This window comes from Acartia tonsa, chromosome 2 (genome assembly GCF_053477335.1).
Source record: "Acartia tonsa isolate MP-2025a chromosome 2, ASM5347733v1, whole genome shotgun sequence".
Classification (NCBI taxonomy): domain Eukaryota; kingdom Metazoa; phylum Arthropoda; class Copepoda; order Calanoida; family Acartiidae; genus Acartia; species Acartia tonsa.
Window position 1 is genome coordinate 40,971,559 of NC_137261.1, and position 27,327 is coordinate 40,998,885.

A 27,327-nucleotide genomic window follows, 5' to 3' on the forward strand; every position below is an offset into this window, starting at 1 on the left:
AAATTTTTTATATTTTTTTTCTTGACATATCTTTTAAAAGACACGTATACATTCAACTCCTTTAAAAAGTGCCTAATTAATAAAATATCGAAATAAATCCTAAAAACAAAGGCGTCTATATCTAAAGTTACTCCTTGGAAAAAATAATAATAAACTCTAAGACCTTTGAGTCTATTTCTTGATTTAACTGCTTGAAAAGTCCTATCCATTTGTCAATTAACAAGATAAGACAATACACATGTAAAAACTATTGGCTTATATTTATAAAACTTAACTTAAACACTAAATTTTTGAGATTTAAGGTAAGGGTTATTGACTATAATGTAATGAATAAGTTCATCTTTAATGTAGATTACTGGTGCCAGTGACAATCAGCCGCTAACATTGTCTTACTCAATCCCCTACAACAAATAACCTCATAGAAAATACCTGGAATCTAATTGAAAGAAAGAAAGAAATATTTGGACTCTTTCCAACCCAGGGCATGGCCTACAAATATACATAGTACCACAGAAACGGACACGCATTATTCTAGACAAATTGTAGAATAGGATCTATAAAAAAAAACAGAAAAGCAATTACTATTCTAAAGTAGCTGTATATGTGTTCGTGTCCATTAATATCCCAAAAACAGATGGGCCTTTTGATCCACAACTATTTGAGGGGCATGATAATGGTCATTAGCAGGTTTTTAGCTATTTTTTAGAAAGTGTATCATTTAGAGATTTGAAAGTTAGAGATTTTTTTTTTAATTTCTGCACTATTCAAACAATTATCCAATTTATCATTTTGTCAGAATAATTTTCACTATTTCTGCAATATATAGATAGATTATAATCATTTTCTTTTCTTTTTTTTGTAGGAAGCAGTTTTTATGCTTGCATAATGCAGATATTTATTCTTCTTAGGCCTTGCACCACTCACTCTGAAAGGGGGAAACCTAATTTGAATTGAATTAATCTAACCTACTTTATTAGCCTTCATACATGTAATGTATGTAAAGATAAGTACAGCTTTCATATACATGTATGGTCGGTACTTCAGGATGAGGTCTTATGTATATATCCTATAATATAATGTAATAAGGTATCTGAAAATGTTGGTCTGAATGGGTTGTACTTTTCAGGAAGCTTAAAATATGTCTAAGGTAGGTTTTAGGCTATTTTTATGATCTCCACAGCCTCAATTTATTAAAGCAATCTTAACAAAATGGAAATAAGATAGTTATTTTTCATCGTTTTGTCTAAATATTTTTATAATTCTAATCTTTAGAATTTTAATTGTTATGCTTGCTATTGTTTCAACAATTTTGTTTCTTTTTCCAGCAAATAAGTAATGTTGGTAAATATAAAACAGGGGGGGAAAAGGGTTGCCAGTCATGTTTTGAAATATGATAGCACTGTCTAATGGAGGAAAGTGATATCTTTTCTGCGTTGTTACAGGTATTTAGCATCTTTCGAAAAAGTATTTTCCTTCTTATCTAATTAATACACAATATTTTTCTTCTATAGAACAAACTATCTATTTCTTAGCGTATCCCTAATCTTTAATGTGATTCCACTTTACAATAAAAAAAGTTTTTTACATTTTAAATAAATTTTTATACTATAATGATCAATTTCTAATTGAGAGAAAATAGATGCCTTCTCTCCTTCCCTTTATGCTTGAAAAAAACATTTCTAGTTATAATTAATAACGGTACTAAGAAAGAGAGGGAATGTCTGATTGAGCCAATAGGAGAATCGCATCAGTACATACATTTAATTTCATTGGTTAAAATTTTGTACACATCTTGTTACGAATGCATGTTTATTTTCATTTCATACATAGATAAAAGTCAGCTGTAAACAGTAGATTTTCTTAGTAGAAAGCTTTGCGGAATCAGAATTAATTGCCCAAAAATTTCGTTTAAATTTGAAAGCTTAGAAACGAAGTGGATTCTTTAAAAAAGTTAGGCTGGCTACTCGCTGGTGAGGCAAATTTATTTTTGTGAAAAATCCTCCAAAATCTAATAAAAGAATTTACAAAAATTAAATAAAATCTTAAAAGGGTTATTAACATATGATTTTGTATAATTTTTGTAGATTTTTAATGTGCTTTTGGATGATTTTTTACAAAAATAATTTTGCCTCACTATCGAGTAGCGTGTCTATCATTTTTAAAGAATCCACATTAGCTTGAGTCGAAAGTAAACAATACTTTTGTCTGCTAGAAATCTTCCTTCTTAGATTTGATGAAAAAAGGGTTCAGAATATGCTTCTATTCTTATATTTCTATTTTATAATTATACAATTTTTAAAATAACACATCTACTCAATTAACATTATCATAAAACACAGTAAAAAGACAATTCATCCACAAAAAGGTTTTATTGTTATAAAACAAGGATGACAACATCCATAAAAGCGAAGCTCTGACACGTTTCTGGTAACGCTTATAGAGTTGCTACGCTTCCAAAATCGTACCTAACCGTTTTGAGAATCACAATACAAAGTTTGAAATCGTTAGGACAATTCTAACATGACTAAATTAACAATAACAACAAAAAAGTTTACCGTTACACGATAAAAAGCTAACCGTTATGGACGGACGGACTGACCTTGATTATAGAAAAGCTTTTCTTAAAAAGCCCCCAAAAAAACTTTAGGAAATGCCAAAGGCAGAAAGATATTAATTTTTGTGATTTGGTTTTAGTAAAATTTGCTAAAAGATAATTGATAAGTTGTTTCTTACTATTAAAAGAAATTATATTAACAAAATATAAAATGATTTAATACAAATTCTAGCTAGTTCATATTTCACTTATTTGAAACAATTCTGAGAGTTTCTTCTTTTAAATTTTCAAAAGAATGTTCACTTCTTGAAAAAGTACTAGAGGCATCTTAAATTTAAATTGTCATTTATTTATTTAATTACGTTAAGAAAGCTAAAGCATTTATAAAGGATGTATTAGTAAAGCTAAAAAGATTAAAAAGTAATAAAGTTGTAACATCTTATATAATACAAATAAGACATATGATAGAAGATGCATTTACTTCAAAAAACGGGATAAAACCGGTTGTTTATATGTATATACATACATATAGAGTAATGGTAACCAAATTAAATGTAACAGATATATCATTCAATATGTATAACAAGAACATATATATCCAAGTCCTATAGAAGCGAAGAAATAATAAGCTATTTACAATTTATTCAAAAGAAAAGTTTAAGTAAAATAGAATTAAATGTTTGAAAATTTATAATAAAAAGCTCTATAAGCGTATTTACAATCTTTTAGGAGGTAAATGAAAAATTTTAAAAAAATTCCAATTTGTATTTTAAAATTTTTAAATCCTTGAAAAAAAAAACAAAATGGTATTTAGCTAACTACTTCATAAGAATGACGTACTTTTAGTTTATCATAGAGTAGCTACGCTACTAATAAATATATATACATATATTATTTAATATTCCCCACCTCTACTTGTTAATGACAATGTACTTATGTGACCGAAATACTTATTCCTATCACCTTATAATGCTTTTACTTATTAGATGGCAAACTTTTCCCCTCTCTTCCCTATTCATTTTTTTTCCATCTTTCCTTTACGCTCTTGATGCTGTTCTCAAAAGAAAATCAAGACATTTTTAAATGTAAAATGTAATAGATAGAAGTAATAATTTGGGTAAATTTTCAACACTTTGACTATACCAAAGCTTTTGACTAATATGATCAAATTATGATTTCACTTGTAAATGTATTATAAGAAAAATATTATAAAACGATTTGAAGCTGATTAATAAACCGAATGCTATGATTATGGTGGTTTTCTAAATACTTCTGCTAGGGTTTATAACGATTCTTTATCTAAAATTAAAAATCTTCTAAAGAATTTTTTTTAATGAATTGATTGAAAAAGAGGGCTGCTTTATTTTAAATTGGTCTTTAAATATCTTGAACGTATTTAGGGCTGGTGTTACTTACTTTTGTATAGCTAAAACCCCACCTTTACTATCACCCCCCCCCCCCCTAAAACCATTCCTCTCTTTCATATTTCTCTTTTTCCTCGGAATCCTTCCCTAAATGTACACCTCTTGGGTATATATATATATATGTATATATCTGTTGGGAATGGTAAAGTAAATGTATATTAATTGTAAATACATGTTTTCTCTTCCCTAGCTTACTCATATACAACCCCTCCATCTTTTCTACCTCTTTTCTCTTTAATTTCATCAGATACAAATATATATATCTAGTACGAGTGTATATGTGGGTATACCGTCGACTTTCTGCCTCCGAGAAGCCTCAATTTCAATAAAAGGCATGAAAGAAAAAAAATAAATAGAAAGAATACTTTTCAACTTGAAACCTCATTCGTTTAATCTGTTGTATTATTTAAATAGTCTAATTATATGAAACCAAATTATTAAAACAACATTAAAGCCAAACTTTGAAATCAAATAGTAGAATAAACGAACATGAACCCTTGTAGATTGTCTAAACTGAATAGTCAGAATATTGATTTAAATGTATAAATATAATTGTTTATAAAACTTGTTACATAATAGACAGACTAACATACAAACTATAACATAGAAAAGCTTCAATGAAATTCATGAATTATATAAGTGCATTGAATCAGGTAGGGAGGTGACATTGTACTGTAACGATTACACGCACTTAAGCTTTATGATCTTTTATTCGTTGACTCAAAGAACTTTGAGTACTTATCAAAATCTTAAATTGTCGGTTCAAACTAGATGTGTGCCAACTTTTCCCCCAATATTTTTAGTCCACAGAAGTGATAATTTTGTTTATTATAATTGAGAATCTGCTTATCTCTTGTGATCCCTGATTGAATTTAATATAATATGTAAGCTAGAAAGCCATCTGAAAGTATTATTATCATAAATATTAAATCTATCAAAATCTATTTATTCCTTCTCTGAGATAGAGATAATATTCCATAGGACAGTTGATATGAAAAAACAGGCAATCATTTTGGTACATATTTTAGAATTATGTGTGTATTATGTCTTGAACCAATCGTCGAAATATAGATATACTAGCGGCTGCGCCCTCAGCATCCACAGGCTCTGTAATTGTGAAGAAATATGGGGTTGTCTTTAAAAAGTAACCTTAAACCATCCTAAGACTTAAACACATACAAATTACCAAAACCATCCTGGGACCAATGTGTAGCTTCCCTAATATTGAGAACTCGATCATTGGTTAGCGAATTCATAACGAAAACATATTACATTATTGGTTTTGGTTAATATATTATAGAACTAAATTTGTCTAAGAGATAATTAGCTTATATTTAAAATTATGAATTACTTGTGGAAACATGCCTGAAATAATGGTATCATCAACTTAAATCCTTGTCTTTCGCATTCTACAAGTTATTTCTTAAAATTATAACAATTCATCTTTTACAACCCACCAAAATTGTATTTTTAGTACATTGATTCCAAATATTTTAATATTATTAAGCAAGCTAACTATTTAAAGTATTGAAGATGACTCTATATATGTTTTAAAAGATATATGTAAAAAATTATTTAACACACCGTATGTCACAATGTCGATAAGTTGCTTGAATCGTGAAGTTTTAAGTTTAATTATCAAAAAGATTCGCAAAAACATAAAAATATAAAAACAGAAGAATAGTATTATTAGTCAGAAGAATCAATAATAATATAATAATGAAAATAACGGAGGAGGAAAAGATAAATAATAGATAAAATAATGAAATACAGAATAGGGAAATAAAGTATATTTAAGTGGTTTTACATGGTTTAGCAGCCGCTATTTTTTGGTACTAGCCCGCAAGTTTTCTACCCTCCTGTTGGTATTTTAAATGTCACAGAATGAAAAAGAAAATTCAGTAAAGTAGGCCTAAAAAATAACATATCTTAAGCTGTTTTATACATTTGGCACTTTCTTAATGTTACTGCCGATCCCCCGTTTTATATTTGATAGAGAGAGAGATTTAATATATATATAAATGAGAAAACATATAATAGGAGGGAAACATTAATTCCATTCTGTAAGTTAAGAAAAGTCTAGATGCTAAGCACACTGTTCTACAAAACAAAAAAAGTCTAAGGTTTGATAACACCAAATTAAAAGTACCTCTAGATAAATATTCGAATGTAGGTTAATGTTCATCAATTAATCAAACTTGTGCTTTTTAATAAAAGATAAATTATGAAGTATTTATCCTTTTTCACAAAAACTTTTATTTCGAACTACTTTGCTTTTTTATCTTATTGATCTTAAATTGCTTCAGGCAAAAATTGAAAACCCTTATTTTTATATCAACAAATCAATATTTTAGAAGCTTAAAATGATAAAATGCAATGGAATTTAAATTTTTAAAGTAGTCAATAATCTTTACTTAAAAATCTATACAAAAGTGGTTTTTGGTGCTAATCCAATCTTATACTTGTCTTTTTGTGCCACACTGTGTAAGGAAAGTGAATACACACATATCATTATAAGATAAGAATAAATACAAATGGGATCTCTGATTATTTCTTTCATCATAGGAACATAGAAAAGAAGGTCGATGTTTTGATAAAGTTACCAAGTTAGTTTTATTCAATATAGTATTTTTTTATTTATTGAAGAGAATTTTACATAATTACATAGAATAGACAAGTTTATACAAAATCAAAGGTTATATTATTTTAAATTTATTTCATATTCATGCTACATACCGTATAAGCCGAAGAATAAAACAATTATCAATGATAACGTTGTTTTTTTCTATTTTTAAAGATTTCCTAACTTTTTATGTTTTAGAACAAGGGCATAAAAATTATTCTGACCCTATCTCCCCTCAAACAACACCAAAGACAAAATAAAAATCATAAAATAAATTATTTCATCTTTATTGTCATAGTACCTTTTTTCAACTGTCTTATTGTCCAAATTACTTTTGATTGACCAGATATAGTTTAATGGCTAGATAACTCAGCTAATAAAATCTAAATGAATTAGTGAATAATGGGCGTTTAATTAAAATGAATAGAACATAAATTTAACCTATTAATTTTGGAAGTAAATTAATAAAAAATTCCCAGTAAAATACAGCTGTTTTGAATAAACTTCTTTCTATATACACACATATATTTTTTTTATATAAACAGTACTTGGCTTTGCAGGTTATTATTGTATCATATATTATAATAAACATTCTTTATCAAATAATCTTCATATATGTAATTGTATATTACATAATATCAACTTGTGTTTTAGTTAGGTAAGTACATATTACTAATTACAAAGAAATTTGTTGCTAATTGAAATGATAAGATTATCTTATAAAATCTTATAAGCATAGTATAAAATAGAAAAACAAAAAAATTAGAAATCGGCCAATTCGGTGCTTCCCTATCGAGCACTGAAACCCCTTCCCTTATTTTAGAAAAAAATCGGAGAGGTGGGTAGTTTTTTCCCCCAGTACATAATATACCCTAACCTAACATGACCTAAAGTCAAAAAACGAACGAAAAACTATCTAACCACCTCTTATTTTCAACTTATTTTCAAAAAAGGGAGTGATATTCTGTGATCGACAAGGAACTTTAAGAAAAACTGCCGAAGCCATTATAATATATGGTAAGATTAAAGGAAGCCCTGCCGATTTGATGAAATATTCCGTGGGCTTTCCTTCTCGGGCTACAAACAAACAGCTGACATTCTTTAATATAAAGTAGTAAGCCTTTTTTGTCTGTCTCTAACCACTCAACCTATACGTTTAACCTTTATAGTACAGCTTCTTAAAAGTCCTTAGATGGTTTTAGGCTATATAATTTTCATAAATAAGTATAGATATGGTTTTAGGTTATTTTTCTGACCTTCCATATCTCTTCCAATATAGAGCCCGTAGATGCTAAGGGCCCTGCCGCTAGTTACCAATAAAAGATTAGACAAAATTATTCTAAGGATTAGAGAACATAGCTTAATCATACTTACATCTACGGCAAATTAATCATTATAGAGTAGACGCAATACTTGGAAATATTCCGTTTTAATATGTTGTTGGCTCGTTTAATTAACAAGAATTTGGTAAAAGATTGATTTACTCCACGGACCTTGTATATGTATATCCTTGCATCCTGAGCTCTGTACCGTGGAATTTAATTACTTGAATTCCAGCATATTACTCTAAAGCAAGCAGGGCTGTGGAGCTTGGTCCTTATTAAGCCTCAAATCCGGTAATGCTTCTCTAAAAAGCATAAAGATTTAGTAAGAGTAAGATAAAGAGATTAAAATCCAGTTTAGAGTTCCATTTAAATTTCTTTATTAGGAACTAGAGTCTACGCCCCTAGCCTTTAGAGGCTCTGTATTCTAATAGATGGGCTAAAAATAGCCTCACCCAAGTCTTAAAATCTGAAATAATATGGCTAAAACCATCACAGGATCTCAAGTAGATATTAAGATCTTAAGCTTCAGACAAAATCCCTTACTACTTTATATTATAGGATATTCATGTTAGATATGTCCTTCAATAAAAATTTTATATTACATGATATCAGCATATCGAACATAGATCAGCCATAACCACTTAAATGAAATATTATATGTCTCATAATGTCTTAAGGTTATACAGTTAGAATTATATCGAAGTTAAAATTTAATGTTTTGTATTCAAATCAAACAAAAAGTTATTGTTTTTTTTTATCTTGAATAACCATCCTTAAGTACACTAAAAAATTACTAAAGTACTAAAAATGATAGAGATTACTTTTAGTTGTAAAATGTATTTATTTAATTAATTCATACTTTTTACTAACTTTAAAACATTTGAATGACTTAGTAGTTATTTCTCGCACCGTATTATAAACAGCTTTCCGCGGATATAGAATGTACAATTAAAAGATTAAAACTAGTTTTTTTAGCCCCGAGGTGCCGAAGGCACCGGCTAAAAAACTGGTTTTAATCATATGATTGTACATTTATATATTCGTAGAAAACTGGATATAATACGATGCTAGACATAGTTTTTTCGTATGAATGAGAACCGGTTCCTATCCACCGGATTCGAATGAATACGAGAAAGACAATTAATCTATTAATTCTGTACAGAAAAAAATAATAATGTAGCCTACTAAGAAAACATGAAGTAAAAGCCCAGTCTGAATATAATCTATCTAAAGAAAACTACTTTTTTCCTGCCTGCCTCAAGTATCCAATGAAAACAAATAACAGATACAGATAGAGTCCAGTTTTTAAAACATTTATGTAAAAAGTTCTTAATAAATATTTCTACTTTTTCCACAATTATTAGCAGGGCAATTATAATTAATAAAAAAAATATAGATAAATAAAAGAAAAACAGTAAAATAACAAATTGTACTTTGGTCGAACATACACGTTTAGAAAAGGGGTTTTGGTGGTGTGTTTTCTATTTTCATCCCCTACGGCTTCACACACCCAATGGCAAATCAATGTGCACGCCAGTGTTAAAATCATATCTTTAATACAATCAATGTTTTTACATTGAAAAAAATATGTTCTATCTAAAAAATTTCCTTAAAAACTACTACTTTTAGAGACAATATGTGGACAATATATTAAATATCTGTATATATAAATATATATTTTGTGTATATATATACATATGTATAGTATATAGTATAGTACACATAAATATATGATGCTTGATATTCAGAAATATTTGTACTTATTCAAATGAGACTTTTTTGGTTACTCTTCTTTTTCCTTTAAAGCGGGTTCATATGGGGTTGTCAGTATTCTAGACAATTTTCTAAACAATTTTCATTGAAAATACATTTCTTATGCTAAGTAGTGCGGATAACCAATCTTTAATTTCAAGGCTTCTTTTAAAAATCATTTCTGGACATGGTAAAGGTGTTATTCTTTTACATTTCTGTTTTTTTAACCAAACAGAATCTGTTATTATAAAAAAACAGGAGTTTTGCTTGTCTGCATTTATACTAAAATCTATACAACCGAGTAGATTTCCCTTGACGGAAATTAAAAACAAATCTAAAAGGGTCTTTTTACTAGGCTATATCAAATCTAGAAGAAAATATTGAGTACATCTTTTGTAAAAACCAATTATTGATTGTATGTCTTTACTAGGAAAGAAATAATAACACTTTAAAACGATTTGGATACCAGTGTATCTAGTCGAAAACATTTTGATAACTAGCATTGGATAGAAAAATAGACCTTATTTAAATCTTCCTCGGCACATCCATTTTTTGTGGTTAATATTCCTACTATTTTCCAAGAGATCATGACTTTCCAAAACGTTAGGTACTTTCTTTTTAGGCGAATTATTTTGTGAAACAGCTGCCGAGTTCACAAAAAAATATTCTTTCTGTTCTTTTCAGAAACTTTATTCCTGTCACTGATTTGTGTTTTTTGTGTTTAGTCCTCGTGCACAATAGACGTGACATACTTCCCGTTTGATCAACAGACATGCATCATGAAGTTTGGATCATGGACATTCACGGGAGATCAGGTAAAATTTATTCACGGTTGATTCCTGTCAATGTTAAGTGGGTAAATTTATTTATCTTTCCAAATAAGAATACACTGTTGTACTTTTTTTATTAATACATTAAACATTATTATTAGCGCAGCTACTCTATAACTATGCCATGTCCGTAGTCGTTATCGAGGTATAAATGTATCTGTTGATTTTTCAGTAATCGGACAAAGTGTCTCAAAAATCAGCCATGTCACGTCATAAAAATGAGGGATTATCCATCTTTTTTTTATAGGGGTTGTCTTTCCCACTTCTCCTTTCATCTCTCTCATTTTCCGTCACATGGCTGTTTTTGAGACACTTTGTCCTTCCCATGCACTAAATGAAATACGAAAAACAATACATTTTGTCTAATAATTTTACTACAAAAAAATTTAATAACTTTCTTTTCTATGATTAAATCTTTATCTTTCTTTGTCCATGATACTACATATAGTTAAATTGGCCGATAAAACTATACTATTTTCTCTTTTTGCTACACGGACAAGTGACGCCAAAAGAACCCAAATGACTGAGCTTGCTAAAAACAATATACCTGTATGTATGTATTAAACTAATGATCAGAGCAAATCAGTCTGGTGCTATGGATAAAGGGATAGGACAATGAAGTTAAATTTGATTTACCTTCTTTTTTTACTCCTCATTGATTACAAGATGCCAAATTAAAAATGGTTGCCAAAGTTAAATTGCACCCCATTGTCTTCTCTCTTTATCCCTGATGAGATCTTTAATAATGACGTCATTTATCGGTTGTTGAGTCCATACAATTTATCTACAGAAATGGATTTGTTTTTCTTAGCCGTACTATAAGTTTAAAGCCTTAACTGGCCTTTACTTTTTCTTTGTATAAATTGTACTTAATGAACAAGTAAATCATATTTCAATACATCGTTTTCTACGAACCAAGTACATTGCTGATTGTCCATTTGCTTTTGCTGAAACTGCAATTTTAAGACACGTTTTGTCAAGCACTTTTTTATCTTGATGTTAAACGTTTTCTTGATACAGTGCCCAGAAATTATCTTGTTTTGCTTTATATTTGAATGATAGAACACAAACTATGGAACTATGGCTTATTTATTAATCAAATAAAAATATTTTAAATGGAGATGATATTTATGAGATAGGGAAAGATGCTTTTTGAGAACTAACTATTACACACAGGCCTTTATTTCTATTATCAAAGTACTAGCGACTACGTCCCTAGATTCTTCTAGGGGCACTTCAGGTGGGTGGTTGGAGAGGTCGAACCCACCCCCCAAACCGACTTTCAACTTTGCTTGTCAAAAAAATTTAATAGTTTGTATGGGGGGTAATTTTTTTATAGGGCGATTTATCTTGAGAGGGTGGTGGTGGTAACCTCCCATAAACCCTTGGTACTCACTTACATAGCATTTAATAACTTTAAATCCCAAAAAAATGGCCATGCAATGTTTTTAATCCTTTTATTTATTTTCAGGTGTCATTATCTCTGTTTAACAATAAAAACCATGTTGACCTGTCAGATTACTGGAAGTCTGGTACCTGGGATATTATAGAGGTTCCCGCATATCTCAACGTGCATCCTAACTCTAAAAATTATTCTCGTAAGTATTTTTATGATTTCGGGGATTATAAAATGAAAGTAGCGGGTTTTGTCGTATTTTCTCATTGGATTTTCATATGTTAGGTTAGGTTAATGTTAATTATTGCCCCGCAGGATTAAGAAATAAGCCCCGAAGGGTTAGATCCCCTCGACGGGGCTAGAAATAAGAGAAAAGATACTTTGAAAATACGACGAAACCTGCTACTTCGTTTTCATTCCTTGATTCAATTTTTCACTCATTCTTTAGATTTCCATTGGCCATAGTTTGGTAAACAATACCTTAAAAACAGTGGTTTCAAAAAGTTAGCTATATGAATATTATAGATGTCCCCACGTGCAACTTAACTTTAAAAGTTACTTTTATATTTTTAAGCCTTTTCATAACAGTTCTATTCTTGCTATTTTTTATATGCAGAAATTAAATAATGAAAATTGTAACAATCCCAAACATACAAAACCATATGATATAAATATTCCAATATTAGCTTTTTAGATGATAAAAATTTGAAAATAGTTTTTAAAGTTAAATGCAAAATGCATAGGGTAATCCGCACAATGTAGGAGTAATTTTTTGTTTGTTTTTATAGCAAAGCTTCTGGGAGAAATAGTTGTGTTTGTCTGTTTGGATTATATAGTAAAGAACCAAGAAAAATCTTATTTATAGAAATTAGATCTTATATATGGACAAATTTTCATATTTGTAGATTTATTTTTCAATTATCATGTTCATTGGGTAGCTTTTTTATTGGAGGATTTTTGAGTTAATTTTTATTTTTCATTTTATTTTTGAAAAATCTACGAACTTAAATGAACATCCTTTATATGCATAATGATATAGTGACTAATATATATCTCCTATTTCTCTCTCTCTCTCTCTCTCTCTCTCTCTCTCTCTCTCTCTCTCTCTCTCTCTCTCTCTCTCTCTCTCTCTCTCTCTCTCTCTCTCTCTCTCTCTCTCTCTCTCTCTCTCTCTCTCTCTCTACCACAAAGCTAAAGCAAATTAAATTAAAACTATTTCTCTTTTCTGCAGGCGACTATATACATAGAGAAATATAATCTATTTGATTATAAGAACATAGCTTCTCTAGGGTTTTCTCTGTTTGGTCAAATCTTTAAAAAGATTTTACAAAAAAAATGCCAATTTTAACGTAGGATAAACTATCTTAAAAATAAATATGGATATCTACAGCATAGGTTAGAAGATAAGTAGATTAGGTATGCATAAAGTGATTATATTGAACATTACAGCTGAAATATCACTCTCTAAACTAAACCAAATAAATACGTATTTTTTTATATAATTCTATAGAACAATTCTTAATTTTAACTACACATAGAGAAAAATGGTCTTTTTGGTTTGGTTAAAATCGTGGTTAAAATTTGCTTTCAATCATTTGAAAATTCGATTTGTAACTTTGACATTGAAAAACTTTTTTTTGCACAAACCATGGACACAAAATTATTTGTAAGTGATTTAGAAATTAACTATTATGAATTAACTTTAGCTTTTTCCCAATAAAAATGATCTTATTTTTGTAATTTGGCCTAATCATATGTTTCCATAGGTAAAATGCACTCATACTATTGAACTAATTTCCTTTTATTTAAGTAACAGGATGTTTGTTTGATTGTCTGTCTGTACCGAAGGATCTCGCAATTACAGGGTAGCATCGCATAGGTCCTGTAAAGGTTTATAGCTATTTGGGGGAAGGGTACCACCACCCTACAAAAAGAAATAGCAACATCTAGCGTACGAATCGAGCTGATTTTAACACAGATTGAAAAAAAAACATTTCACATGCCACTAGAGGCCTCTAGGAACGTAGCAGCTAGTATTATTGATAGAGTATAATAATTTTGCTGTTTTGTATCAATATCACTTTCCTTTTGGCTCTATAACTTTTTCTGTTCCTTCAATTGAACAAAAACAAAATAATTTGCGCATTTTCAATACCTTACTTTTGTGTGATATTTGGTTAGATATTTAAATTATACAACGAATATCTGAATCACTTACAAAGAAGTTACCAAATAAGGAAGAATTGTTCGACACGATGTATTTTTTTATAAAACCGGCCATAGCTGATATTTTAGTGATATAATTATGTCGACATTTAGACCAACAATAAACATCACTTCATTTATGTAGTAATAAAATAAGCAGTAAATAAATCATTCTGTTAAGCATAGCCATTGTACAAATAGAATAGAAAAGAATTTATTAACTAATGCAATAGATTTAATTATTAAATATTAGATCTTTTCATGAAAATACCCTTTTTCGAATTTCAATCTTCTGCTAACCTAAAAAGTTACTTTAGGGGCCTAGAAATATATGTACAAAATTTCAGCTCTCTATCTCTACTGGCGACCTAGCGCCAGGCATGTAAAATATCAACAGATAACGGTAGCACGGCGGTTTTAACAATATCTCAGTAATGTGCAGGTTTTCAGCTCTTCTGCATATTTCAATTTAAACACATAAGGCCAAAGATATTTTATCCAAAAAATCTTTTGTCAAAGTCTACTCTAGACCTAGCGCCAGTCAGTTTTCTAAAATCATGCATTTTATACCTGTGAAAAATGAAATCGCCAGCGCTAGGTGTAGAGTAGACTTTGACAAAAGATTTTTGGGATATCATATCTTAGGCCTTATGTGTTTAAGTTGAAATATGCAGAACACCTAAATTCACCTTCCAAGCCATTCTCTAAGCATTTTAATTTTTTTTTTGAAATAACGGGATTTCAAAACTGCCTTTTGAAAAGGCCTAAAAAATATCTTTTTTTGTCCCTTTTTTCACTGTATATAGTTACAACTTATTAAGATATTATTCTCAGTTAAAAAAAAATTGGCGCTTCCAGCACCAAAACCGGCAAAAACAGGCAGTTAAACTTCTGAACCCCTACTTAACCCCCTGAACAGACCCCACCTCTATCTCGGCTCCTGTTACAGATAGAGACGTAAAACTTTTTTCTGGTTGTTCATGTGTATTTTTAGAGAATTGCTTTTTCTAGTCATAGCGGTCAGACCGCTCCTTATCAGCTTTTTAGCGTCCATCTGCTAAATATTAAAACAGCTGTAGAGCGGCCAATATATAAAACTAAGAAAACCAAATTTTATGACAAACTATTATTTTTTATAATAAAAAAATACCTTTTTTGACCATCGCCATAAAACGACAAATAACGGAAACCGCCAATTTTGGCGGTAAAACGGCCAATTTTAAAGCTAAGAAAACCAAATTTTATGACAAACTATTATTTTTTAACGGCCAATTTTAAAGCTAAGAAACCCAAATTTTATGACAAACTATTATTTTTTATAATAAAAAAATACCTTTTTTGACCATCGCCAAAAAACGACAAATAACGGAAACCGCCAATTTTGGCGGTAAAACGGCAGTTAGCGGCGCTAAATAATATTTTTATCTGTTTATAGTTACAACTTATTAAGATATTATTCTCAGTTAAAAAAAAAATTGGCGCTTCCAGCACCCAAACCGGCAAAAACAGGCAGTTAAACTTCTGTATCCCTACTTAACCCCATAACAGACCCCCCTCTATCTCGGCTCCTGTTACAAATAGAGACGTAAAACTTTTTTCTGTTGGTTCATGTGTATTTTTAGAGAAAATTACTTTTTCTAGTCATAGCGGTCAGACTGCTCCTTATCCGCTTTTTAGCAGCCAGCTGCTAAATATTAAAAAAGCTGGTCGATGGTCAGATGGTCAGAAAAAGCTTTTTTTTTGTTATGAAAAATAATTGCTCGTCATAAAATTTGGTTTTCCTAGCTTTAAAATTGGCCACTCTACAGCTTTTTTAATATTTAGCGGCTGGCTGCTAAAAAGCGGATAAGGAGCAGTCTGACTGCTATGACTAGAAAAAGTAATTTTCTCTAAAAATACACATGAACCAAGCAATTATTTTTCATAACAAAAAAAATGCTTTTTCTGACCATCGCCAAAAAACGACAAATAACGGAAACCGCCAATTTCGGCGGTAAAACGCTAGTTTTATCTGTTTATGATCACAATAAAGACTACATACAAAAATTGGCTGGTCTAGAGCTGTTTTAGAATTCCGCTACTGGCAGCTTAAAAACGGCAAAACTACAGGTAGGAAATAAAAAATCAGTTAAAAATCGGTCAAGGAGTGGCCAAACGGTCATGGCCTTACTATTCACGGAAGTTTATTATTACTCAAGAATTAATATATATTTATCAAAAAATTTAATTGATTTGAAGCTTACATGGACTGCCACCACTGGCTGCGGTCAGCTGGAAACAACAGCTGATTTTAAAAAAAAATTTAATATGTCATGTAGGCATGTAAGATAAGCTTAATTTTACAATTTTAAGTCTATAAGTAAAAAAATAAATACACTGGAGCCATTAAAAGTTATTTGAAGACTAGGAGGACTATATCCTGCTGGATCATACCTGAACACCTAATTTTCATCTTATTTTTTACTAAGGTTGATTAAATATTACAAAAGTAATTACAAGAGAGTTGTCCTTACTTCTGATCTTAGAGCTTTGTCTTTATGGATGTTGTCTTCCTATTTTTTGTCTGTATTTAATCACTTATTAATGTTGTCATCATTGTCATATTATTTGATAAAAATATCAATGCTTTACAAATAAAATTTATAGAGAAGATCATCTTGATGTTTTTAATAATTAGATTTGTATATTTTGATTTTGTTGTTAACCCTTTGTAGACAAATTGATAATATTTCTAAATGTTATATCTTTTTAATTGTCTGCGTCTGGCATCTGACTAAAATAAAAATCTATTACATTAGTTTAAACAATTAACTGTCTTGACCCTTTCCAGACCTTAATCAGCCAATTTTTGTATGTAGTCTTTTATTGTGATCATAAACAGATAAAAATATTAATTGGCGCTGCCAACCGCCATTTTACCGCCGAAATTGGCGGTTTCCGTTATTTGTCGTTTTTTGGCGATGGTCAGAAAAAGCATTTTTTTTGTTATGAAAAATAATTGCTCGTCATAAAATTTGGTTTTCCTAGCTTTAAAATTGGCCGCTCTACAGCTTTTTTAATATTTAGCAGCTGGCTGCTAAAAAGCGGATAAGGAGCAGTCTGACCGCTATGACTAGAAAAAGTAATTTTCTCTAAAAATACACATGAACCAACAGAAAAAAGTTTTACGTCTCTATCTGTAACAGGAGCCGAGATAGAGGGGGGGTCTGTTATGGGGTTAAGTAGGGATACAGAAGTTTAACTGCCTGTTTTTGCTGGTTTGGGTGCTGGAAGCGCCAATTTTTTTTTTAACTGAGAATAATATCTTAATAAGTTGTAACTATAAATAGATAAAAATATTATTTAGCGCCGCTAACCGCCGTTTTACCGCCAAAATTGGTGGTTTCCGTTATTTGTCGTTTTTTGGCGATGGTCAAAAAAGGTATTTTTTTATTATAAAAAATAATAGTTTGTCATAAAATTTGGGTTTCTTAGCTTTAAAATTGGCCGTTTTACCGCCAAAATTGGCGGTTTCCGTTATTTGTTGTTTATCGGCGATGGTCAAAAAAGGTATTTTTTTATTATAAAAAATAATAGTTTGTCATAAAATTTGGTTTTCTTAGCTTTATATTGGCCGCTCTACAGCTGTTTTAATATTTAGCAGATGGACGCTAAAAAGCTGATAAGGAGCGGTCTGACCGCTATGACTAGAAAAAGCAATTCTCTAAAAATACACATGAACAACCAGAAAAAAGTTTTACGTCTCTATCTGTAACAGGAGCCGAGATAGAGGTGGGGTCTGTTCAGGGGGTTAAGTAGGGGTTCAGAAGTTTAACTGCCTGTTTTTGCCGGTTTTGGTGCTGGAAGCGCCAATTTTTTTTTAACTGAGAATAATATCTTAATAAGTTGTAACTATATACAGTGAAAAAAGGGACAAAAAAAGATATTTTTTAGGCCTTTTCAAAAGGCAGTTTTGAAATCCCGTTATTTCAAAAAAAAATTAAAATGCTTAGAGAATGGCTTGGAAGGTGAATTTAGGTGTTCTGCATATTTCAACTTAAACACATAAGGCCTAAGATATGATATCCCAAAAATCTTTTGTTAAAGTCTACTCTACACCTAGCGCTGGCGATTTCATTTTTCACAGGTATAAAATGCATGATTTTAGAAAACTGACTGGCGCTAGGTCTAGAGTAGACTTTGACAAAAGATTTTTTGGATAAAATATCTTTGGCCTTATGTGTTTAAATTGAAATATGCAGAAGAGCTGAAAACCTGCACATTACTGAGATATTGTTAAAACCGCCGTTCTACCGTTATCTGTTGATATTTTACATGCCTGGCGCTAGGTCGCCAGTAGAGATAGAGAGCTGAAATTTTGTACATATATTTCTAGGCCCCTAAAGTAACTTTTTAGGTTAGCAGAAGATTGAAATTCGAAAAAGGGTATTTTCATGAAAAGATCTATTAAATATACATAATTATTTTCAAAATTGCATAGCCATGAGTAATTAAGCCTTGGAGTAGGCCGTAAATTTACCCCTTTAATTGATTTTATTTTTTATTTTTATTTATAGTTAGAATTACACAAATTATGCATTATATAAAGATATTTACACAAATTTAATAAAAAAAATAGATAATTAATTAGGTGGGTTGACTAAAAACTTATATACAGTTACAGAAATTGGTACAGATTTTATTTCTTACAGGAAAAGCATTTTCTTTTGTTGCAATAAAAATGATTTATATTTTGAAAAATAATCTTTTTTATCGTAAATGATTTCTTTACAGAGCCTGGAAGCTTTATTTCATTTCTCAGGTTATTCCCTTCAGCTGTTTTATGGACCACCTCCAACTTTTTTGCACTTCTATAGTGTGTAGGGTTATATGTTATAGGGTTTGCATACAAATTATGAATTCAAGGGCCAACATTTATCTTTCTCAGTAATACAAAAAGAAGGTGTTAATTATAGATTGCATTTCGTTCAAAGCTCAATTTTTTAAGGCTTTAATTAAGGTACAGATATTCAGCGGTTAATTAATTTGAATTATTTAAGGTTTAGGTGAATTTTTTTATCTCTTATTCTAACTATCTGCAGCTTTATTTTTTTGTGAGAGGGATGTTTTTACCAAATAATTTATAAAAATATTTTTATAATTAATACCAATTAAATAATTTGTGTATAGGCTAAAGGCTAGCAAGTGCAATTAAAAAGCTTTTAAAATAAGAACATTTTTTATTCTATTTTCATTTATAGATAACACTAAATATCTGTAATGAAACGAATAAAAGAGTATTTAGTTTTACCTCTATAAATGCACCTTTATTTGAATTATACCTTACACGTGAATATAACTTTGAATATAACTTACAGCTAGAATTTCCTTACAATAGAAATAAAAAAGAGATGCAATTTACTTCAAATACAAGTGAATTAGATTCCCAATTCCTTGCAATACAAAAATAATTTGCTATTATCATAATAGAAAATCAGAGGAATGAAATAAAGTTAAGAAATTAAAAAATAAGAAAAAAATGTAGGCAAAACATTTAAAATGACTTAAATTCTTTGGTTGGTTCAAGTTGATAAAAAAATCTCCCAATCTTTTATAAAACTGGTATTTGAAACACGTCCTGAAAAGACAACTTTTTGTATAAATTATTTTGTAAAAAAAAGTTTTGTAAAGAAGCAAACAATCCTTATTTTGTTTTTAACATGCTGGTCTACCAACAAAAAGTGACCTAAAATTGTATGGAGAGTTTTACCACCGGGAGAAATATGTTTGAACAAAAAAGCGGCCTCCCGCCGCACTCTTTAATTCCCACATCTTTCATTCACAGCCAAGGAACGCCAGTCGTAGCCGCCGCTATTCCTGCTTCTTATATTTTATTTTATAAAGGCATGTATATGTAAAAGGTAGTTATTTTTCTTTTCAATTTTTTGTGAAGTACTAATTATCTTTTAAAAACAACATGTACAGTTGCTTTTTGTGAAATTTATTTTTAAATTGTAAGATTTTCAAGCTATTTTAAATGTTTCAAAAATCCACAAACAGAACAAAAATATGCGGAGAAAAGTCCCGTGTTGAGGATTATTTCCTGAGAAAGCGTGGCAAAAACTTTCCTCTTCATAGGTCAAATGATAATTGTCTAATGATGATTCTTAGTATTTTGGCTAGTTGGTTTGTTAGTTTGTCATGACAATAATGTCTTCAGAGTACGTTCTTGAACCTTCGAGTAAATTAAAGTATATTTGATGTCTTTTTTCTATGTGTGTTCCTTTTCAGCTTGTATCAACAACGAAATTAATTCGAAAAAAAATCACGAAACTTATACGTGATATTCAGCTGTCATTGGAGGGGGGGGGGGGGCAATATATAGTAAAATTGACGACCTCTTTATTTGCCCCCCAAATATTATTTACGATTTATTTCACTTGTTATACCTTATACCTGCTTTTATTTTAATGGGGTCCGTTTTTCTCTTTTTTTTATATGGATCTTAATTACTCTTTGGTTTGAAAAGCTTTGTTACCTCTAACATAGTCGTCCTTGAGATATATGGAAAGTGTCATGTTTGATGTCATAAAAATAGTCTAAATGTCTAAAGCCATCTTTTTTTAGGGGTTTCATTTCCTACTTCTCTTCCTATTTTAATGACGTCACACATGACACTTTTCGTATCTCCCAATCCGTATTTTATTTTTGAAAAATGCAATTTTATTTTTGTTACAAAGCTATGAATAAGAAACTAATTTTCTTCTTTGATAATTTGTATAATAACCCTAGAAACTAGCTAAATTACTTTTCAACCAACTGTCTACATCTACCAGAACTTTTAAACTCAAGTTTAACAAATTTTTCTCTTCTTTTTCTTTCAAAATGATTTCTTGTGGCTTTGTGATAAGTTGAAACTGATTCTGTGAATACTGTCCAAGTTTGGGCCAAAACTTTTCTCCTATCAGCTCATTAGTGTCTCATCTCTTTCTTCTTCTTTTAATTTGTAAGAGATTTAACATTATGTAAGTCTATAAGTTCTGATTGGCAGATTATTTGAGTAAAACACTAGAGGGGATGGGGTTTAAAAACTGTATGTCCCCATCCCAAGGACCTTGTGCCGAATCTCAATTGGGTCTTTGAAAATTAACCAACAGTGTCGGGAATATTAACGCAGCCAAGTAGCAGAAAACAATTTGCTTGCAGAATAAAAGGTCCTTAACAGGGGGATCCAGGTTGTTGTCTAATTATACATCTATACTATAAATGTATTGGCAGGTTAGAGGGAAAGCTGTTTAATTTATGACTTTAAGAAGTTTACACAGCAATAATCGTTGATTAGAAAAGTATATTTTTCTTTTTATTGATAGATAAAGAAAGTTGTAAAAAATTTTACTAGATTTTCTTCCAACGCATTTAAGAAAAAAAAGGTTATTTTATATAAATTTTTAAAATGAAATACTTTTTAAGTATAGAATAAGTTGAACTTGAATTGATTAACGTTAGTAGGACAGACTACTAATAAACTGCAACTAATAATAATAATAATAGATTTTGCAGTGTCTTTTTGCTGTTTTATATACCAATCCTACTTGCTCTTGACTTTGAATTTGTTAAATTTAAACAGTAATTAGAACGGTAAATAGATTTAAACTGAAGTATTATTTAGCTCAATAGAGAGAGAGAGAGAGAAAATAGGATAATACCAATTTTTCACATCTGTTTGCTTTCCAATTTCTCCCTTTCCTGGCTATTATAATTTTTTCAAAGATGAAAGAATCATTTTTACCCTGTAAATTTAATCCAGGATCAAAGCCTTACATTGCTCCATGTAAGTGTGTGTGTGTGAGAGTGTGTGTGGGTGTGGGTGAATGTTAGAAAAGTTTGTGTGTGTATGTGACTTTATGTGGGTGTATGTGAAAAGCTACATTTCTCTAAAAGTTGCCGTCAAAGATGCAAAAAATTTATTTCAAAGTTCAGTTTTACATAGAATACCCCAACTTAAAAATATGGGGATTGATTTATAAATAAGGCAACTCGATGTAAGTACATCTGTTCTTACAAATTTCAAAGTTTTGAAACTACGGATGTGCTGTTTAGGATCATATACATATGATATTAGAACGTCATACAAAAATCATCTTATGGTTGTATTGTATACCTAACAATATAGCAAACACAAAAACATCAAAATATAACTTCAATTAAAATAAATGCATGCTAATCGACTATCTAAAGAACTATTGATGAAGTAACCGTAACGTCAGCTTGAACCAGGTATATAGGAAGTGTAGTTACCCTTACGGCAGCTTTATAGCAAGTATATAGCAAGCGTTTGCATTGTGCTAAAATTGTAAGTTGCATTTCTATTAAGAGCCACACCCTGTACTAACAATGGATAGGCAACAGTGACGATCAAACCGCAAATTAGCGGTCGTTCTATTACAACTTTGCTGATAAATAATTGGTACTTTAAATACATTGCATGGTTAAAAAACTAAATTACCGGGATAACAATTTAGCTGATTTATATGGAGAAAAAAAATTGATTTTATTGCGGCTTACGAACTATAAACTGCACTTAATATCAGCAAGGCTCTCTATTTAAATAAGACTAAAATTATCACACATTATTTGTCAACACCCATTATTATTAAAATTATGTCTTGTCTTAATTTTTCGCGTCTTTACATACCCCTAACATAACCCTGTGCACTCCGCTGAATAGTATACGTAAAAAAAAGTTGAAGAAAAGGCATTTAGAAGCATGTTTCTTTTTACAGAACTCGGGGCTATGTTTGCGAAGAGGAAGCTTAAAAGGAGAACTCAACCGGATCATTAGTTATAGAAATCTTAAGCTTCAGACAAAAAAATAACCTTACCACTTTATGTAATAGGATAATAACCTTTGTGCTTTATTTCAGAACCGGAAGACAACCAGCCAACAGAGACAGACATTACGTTCTACATAACAATCCGACGCAAAACCCTGTTCTACACGGTCAACTTGATTCTACCCACGGTGCTCATTAGTTTCCTCTGTGTTCTCGTCTTCTACCTGCCCGCGGAGGCGGGGGAGAAAGTGACCCTCGGTATCTCCATTTTGCTGTCACTGGTTGTGTTTCTGTTGCTGGTTTCCAAGATACTGCCGCCAACCTCCCTTGTGCTTCCACTTATTGCTAAGGTTAGTTTAATAGTGCCTAATAAAAAATGACGTCATACAATATCAATTGACTATAATAGGCCAGTGTACATTTTACCATAGGTCATTTGCAAAGTATACTGGCCTATCATTGGTCATTTGAATTGTATGACGTCATTTTTTATTAGGCTTTATAGCTGCTTCTATAATAGTGGTTTATTTTAGGCATCTTGAATTTATCGAAACGTTCGATGATAAAAGATATATTTCTTGTCAAATAAGAAATAACAATTATTAAAACATTAGACTAAAACACTAGAGGGAAAGGGGTTAAATAACTGTAAGTCCCCATCCCAAGTACTATCAATTGGGTCTCTGAAAAACAACCAATAGTGATGGTAATATTAACACAGCCAAGAAGCAGAAAACAATTTGCTAGAAGACGAAAAAGGTCCTCGGAAAAGGGAGAGGGGAAGGTAGTTATTTGTATATACATCTATACTATAAGTCTGTTCTTTGGGGGTAGGGGGACTATTACGGTTCACTCCCCAATATTTACCAGCTACCAAAGGCAGCATAATATTATATGATTATATTAAAGAATTTTGAGGAGGATAATTGTATTGCCCATTGTCGTATTCCTGTTTTGATGATTAATTAACAAGGATGGTGAAACTAAATTTAGCCGTCTATCTGAAATAGTAACCAAGAAAACCATATTTCCTCAAAAGAAGTCTATGTCCAACTTGGAAGTATCATTAATTCCATTTTAAAAGTACAGGGTGTCCCTCGTAAACTGGTTTTTTTGAAACGCTTATTACTCCCTTACTATTTGAGCTATCTTAGTAAAATAAAAAGTATTTGACAGCCTACTACTGACCATTTAATGATATAGTGATGAAAAATCCGCAAATTTAACAGAAAAAAATCTACAAGGTAATACATAACAGGCTGATTTTAGTGAATATAAGACTAATCCACAAGAAAAATATGCCTTAGTTAACTTTTAAAGCAGCTGGTGGTCAAACGGTGGATCACAAAGACTTATTCCAGACATTATAAGAACTGGCATTGTAGTATAATTAAAAAGTCTGGTATATTTCAGGTTCTTGTGTGCATTTGAAGCGAGCTCACATGAAAAATTAACAAAAAAGATCAATATTATGCCTATTTTTACGTATTGTTCACTTATATTACACTTCAGATTCTTGAATATTAAGAATTTCTGGTATGCCATGTCAAGCCTATTCCATTTTTTGTGCTTAGAAAGTCTGAGCGACCAGCCGTTTGAACCCTAGCTAATCTTAAAGTTCACAAAGCAAATATTTTCTTGTGGGTTAGTCTAAATTCAATAAAATTAGCCTCTTATGTAATACCTCGTAGATTTTTTTCCTGTTTATTTTGTGGATTTTTCATCATTACACCATAAAATGGTCAGTAGCAGGCTGTCAAATACTTTTTATTTTACGAAGATAGCTCAAATATTAAGGGAGTTATAAGCGTTTCAAAAAAACCAGTTTACGAGGGACACCCTGTATTAGAAGATTTTTTAAAAGAATGAAATCTTTTTTCTAAATTTTGTTAATTAATGTTTAAATTACCTTTTTAAATGGGTTATATTATATTACCCTTGCAATTTAACGTCAAATTAAATGCAGGTACAGAAATATTAAATTAGCCATCTAAAAAGTGTTCATATACTTTTGCTAAATAACTAATAGCTAATTCTGTAGTTGTTAAAATTAAGGTTCTTTTGATCAGTTATCTGGCGTACTTGAGATTATGAACAAAAAATCCAACTATTCCTCGTTAAATATGATCAATAATCATCAAACAGACTCCAATTTATACAATAGGATACTGTTCTTATTCTAACCCTTACTTAACCTAACTTAATAGGGTCATTATTATATACATAGTTCCTACTGAGAACTTTAATCTTGCGGGGCTCTCATAAACTTACTTACCTTACCTAACATAAAATAATCCCAAGAATCTTTTCTTGCAATGTATGTAGTCCATTTACAGTAAGAGAGAAATTTTCATTGTTTCGACTTTTAAAATAGATGAAAGTATAAAGACTAAAATTGGAGAAGTTTCCAGAATGTTTCTTTTCCTGTTATATTTGTTGCACAGCAAGAACGTCATCTCTCAAGGACCTACTCAATTCATTTCTGGAAGGATTTAAACCCATAAAATCCCGCTCACAAATTATCCCTATCCGCCGCCACTGCACTCTACACTACCATTTTATTTTCATCCACACAAACACTCACACACACGCATATGGTTAACTAAACTAAACCATTACAAACTTTTTTTCCTAATCTACTTTGTGCATCGTGAACTTAGGAATGCATTTGATGAAAAAAAGTTTGTTTTGAATGTTTAATCAAGAAACAAAGATCAAGGCTATTATTTTTATTTTTTCATCTTCTTTTCGGCATACCTTTTACTTAAAGACTTAGAAAAATTATTTTTAAGCTTTTAATCTTACGTATCATATTAAATATAAAAGAAAAACCAAAACAATAGAGGATCATATCATCCTTTAATATAAAGGATCGTTTTAGGCTATTTTTCCTGACCTACCCCGTCCTCCCCTAGATGCTTGGTGCGAAGCAACTAGTACCAAAAATAAAATAGAAAAAGATTAAAAATTAGAAAGAATTATTTTTACCGAAATCATAAAAAAATGAAATAAAAACTAGGATTACTACATACATAAAAGCGAAGCTCAACAAATCATATAATCTACAAACATTTTTAGAGTATTTGAAGAAACAGAATATTATCTAGAAGTCTGGTAAAAGTTCGATACAATCTCTTGAAAATTGAAGAATGCTTATTTTGAGGATTTGATTATAAAGTTCCTTTTCTTAAATTACTGTAATATTGTGCCTAATAGTATAAGGAATCACCATTTCAACTATAATTAAAAAAACAAATATTTAAAGTGTACATACATGTTATTGATTTTTTTGAATTGTTTCGCTTTCTACAACTATGTCTGTACCAGAAATAATTCTGTAAAAATTGAAATTTACATTTAAGTCAGAACTTAATAAGCAGAAGAAGTCCAAACTAAATTGCTTAAATACAGGATACTTTTCAAAGACATACTTACATTTTTAGGGCTTGATTATAGAGATTCTTCGCTTGTTGTCCTAGGAAACATTATTTTAAAAATGATGACTAGAATGATAATACCATACAAAAAGTTTGTCAACAAAGTTCAAAATCATGTTTTAAACAGGTGTACGAAATTTCTAGTAATGATTATAGATATTCTGCGCAATCTAAATCGTACCTAACTGTTACAGGAATCCTCATGCAAAGTTTAAAATGGAAAGGCCATTTCTAACATGCTTAAACTAATGATAATAGCTAACTGTTACTGACGGACAGACCCTAATTATAGAAAAGTTTCGCTCTAAAAAAATAATTTTGCATTACTTTAATTTCTAATTCTATATTTAACATAAGTTATTACTTCTAAACTTAAATTTAACTAAAGCTAACTAGAAACTCCAACTATGTAATGTAAATTTTACATTATGTATGATTTACATATAAAGTTTGAAAGCCAACTTAAATGTATATTTTGTATGTGTGAATCTTAGTGTGTGTGTGTGTGTGTTTGTTTGTGTGTGTGTGTTTTATGCACCAGGGAAATGTATGGGGTTACTGAAGAAAAAAATATTCTTGATTTGTTCTCAAACAGGGTATATTTTGATCGATATATACACTAAATTATTAAGTTGTGTCTTTGTGTGTCCAGTAAGATATCGAAAACATCTAAGCCTTTAGGTCTACAATTTATACGGGAGTTTTTTTTGTGGTTTTAATTGCTGTTTCACGGGGGAGCAGGGGTTGTTTCCCTCTATGTTAAACAAATTTTAAATTAAGTAATAATACATACTTAGAAATGTCTAATCTAGGTTGAAAAATAATTATTTGCAGTTGCAATATTCCCAGCCCTGGTTATGCACATGAAATATTTAAATTAATCCAAGTAAAGGCCTTCAAACAAATTCGATCCATTTGACAACTGCTCTAAATCTAGGCCTACTATTTCTGACATACACTTTCAGCTA

At 30.3% G+C, this 27,327-nt stretch overlaps 1 protein-coding gene across 1 annotated transcript in view; it reads left to right on the top strand.

The window, feature by feature from the left end:
• Positions 1-27,327, top strand: part of nAChRbeta1 (nicotinic acetylcholine receptor beta1) — an 81,236-nt gene that overhangs the window by 35,928 nt on the left and 17,981 nt on the right. The window contains exons 6-8 of the mRNA XM_080150868.1: positions 10,404-10,493; positions 11,980-12,106; positions 23,013-23,272. Coding sequence (XP_080006994.1) covers positions 10,404-10,493; positions 11,980-12,106; positions 23,013-23,272 — 477 coding nt within the window. The remainder of the gene's footprint in view (positions 1-10,403; positions 10,494-11,979; positions 12,107-23,012; positions 23,273-27,327) is intronic.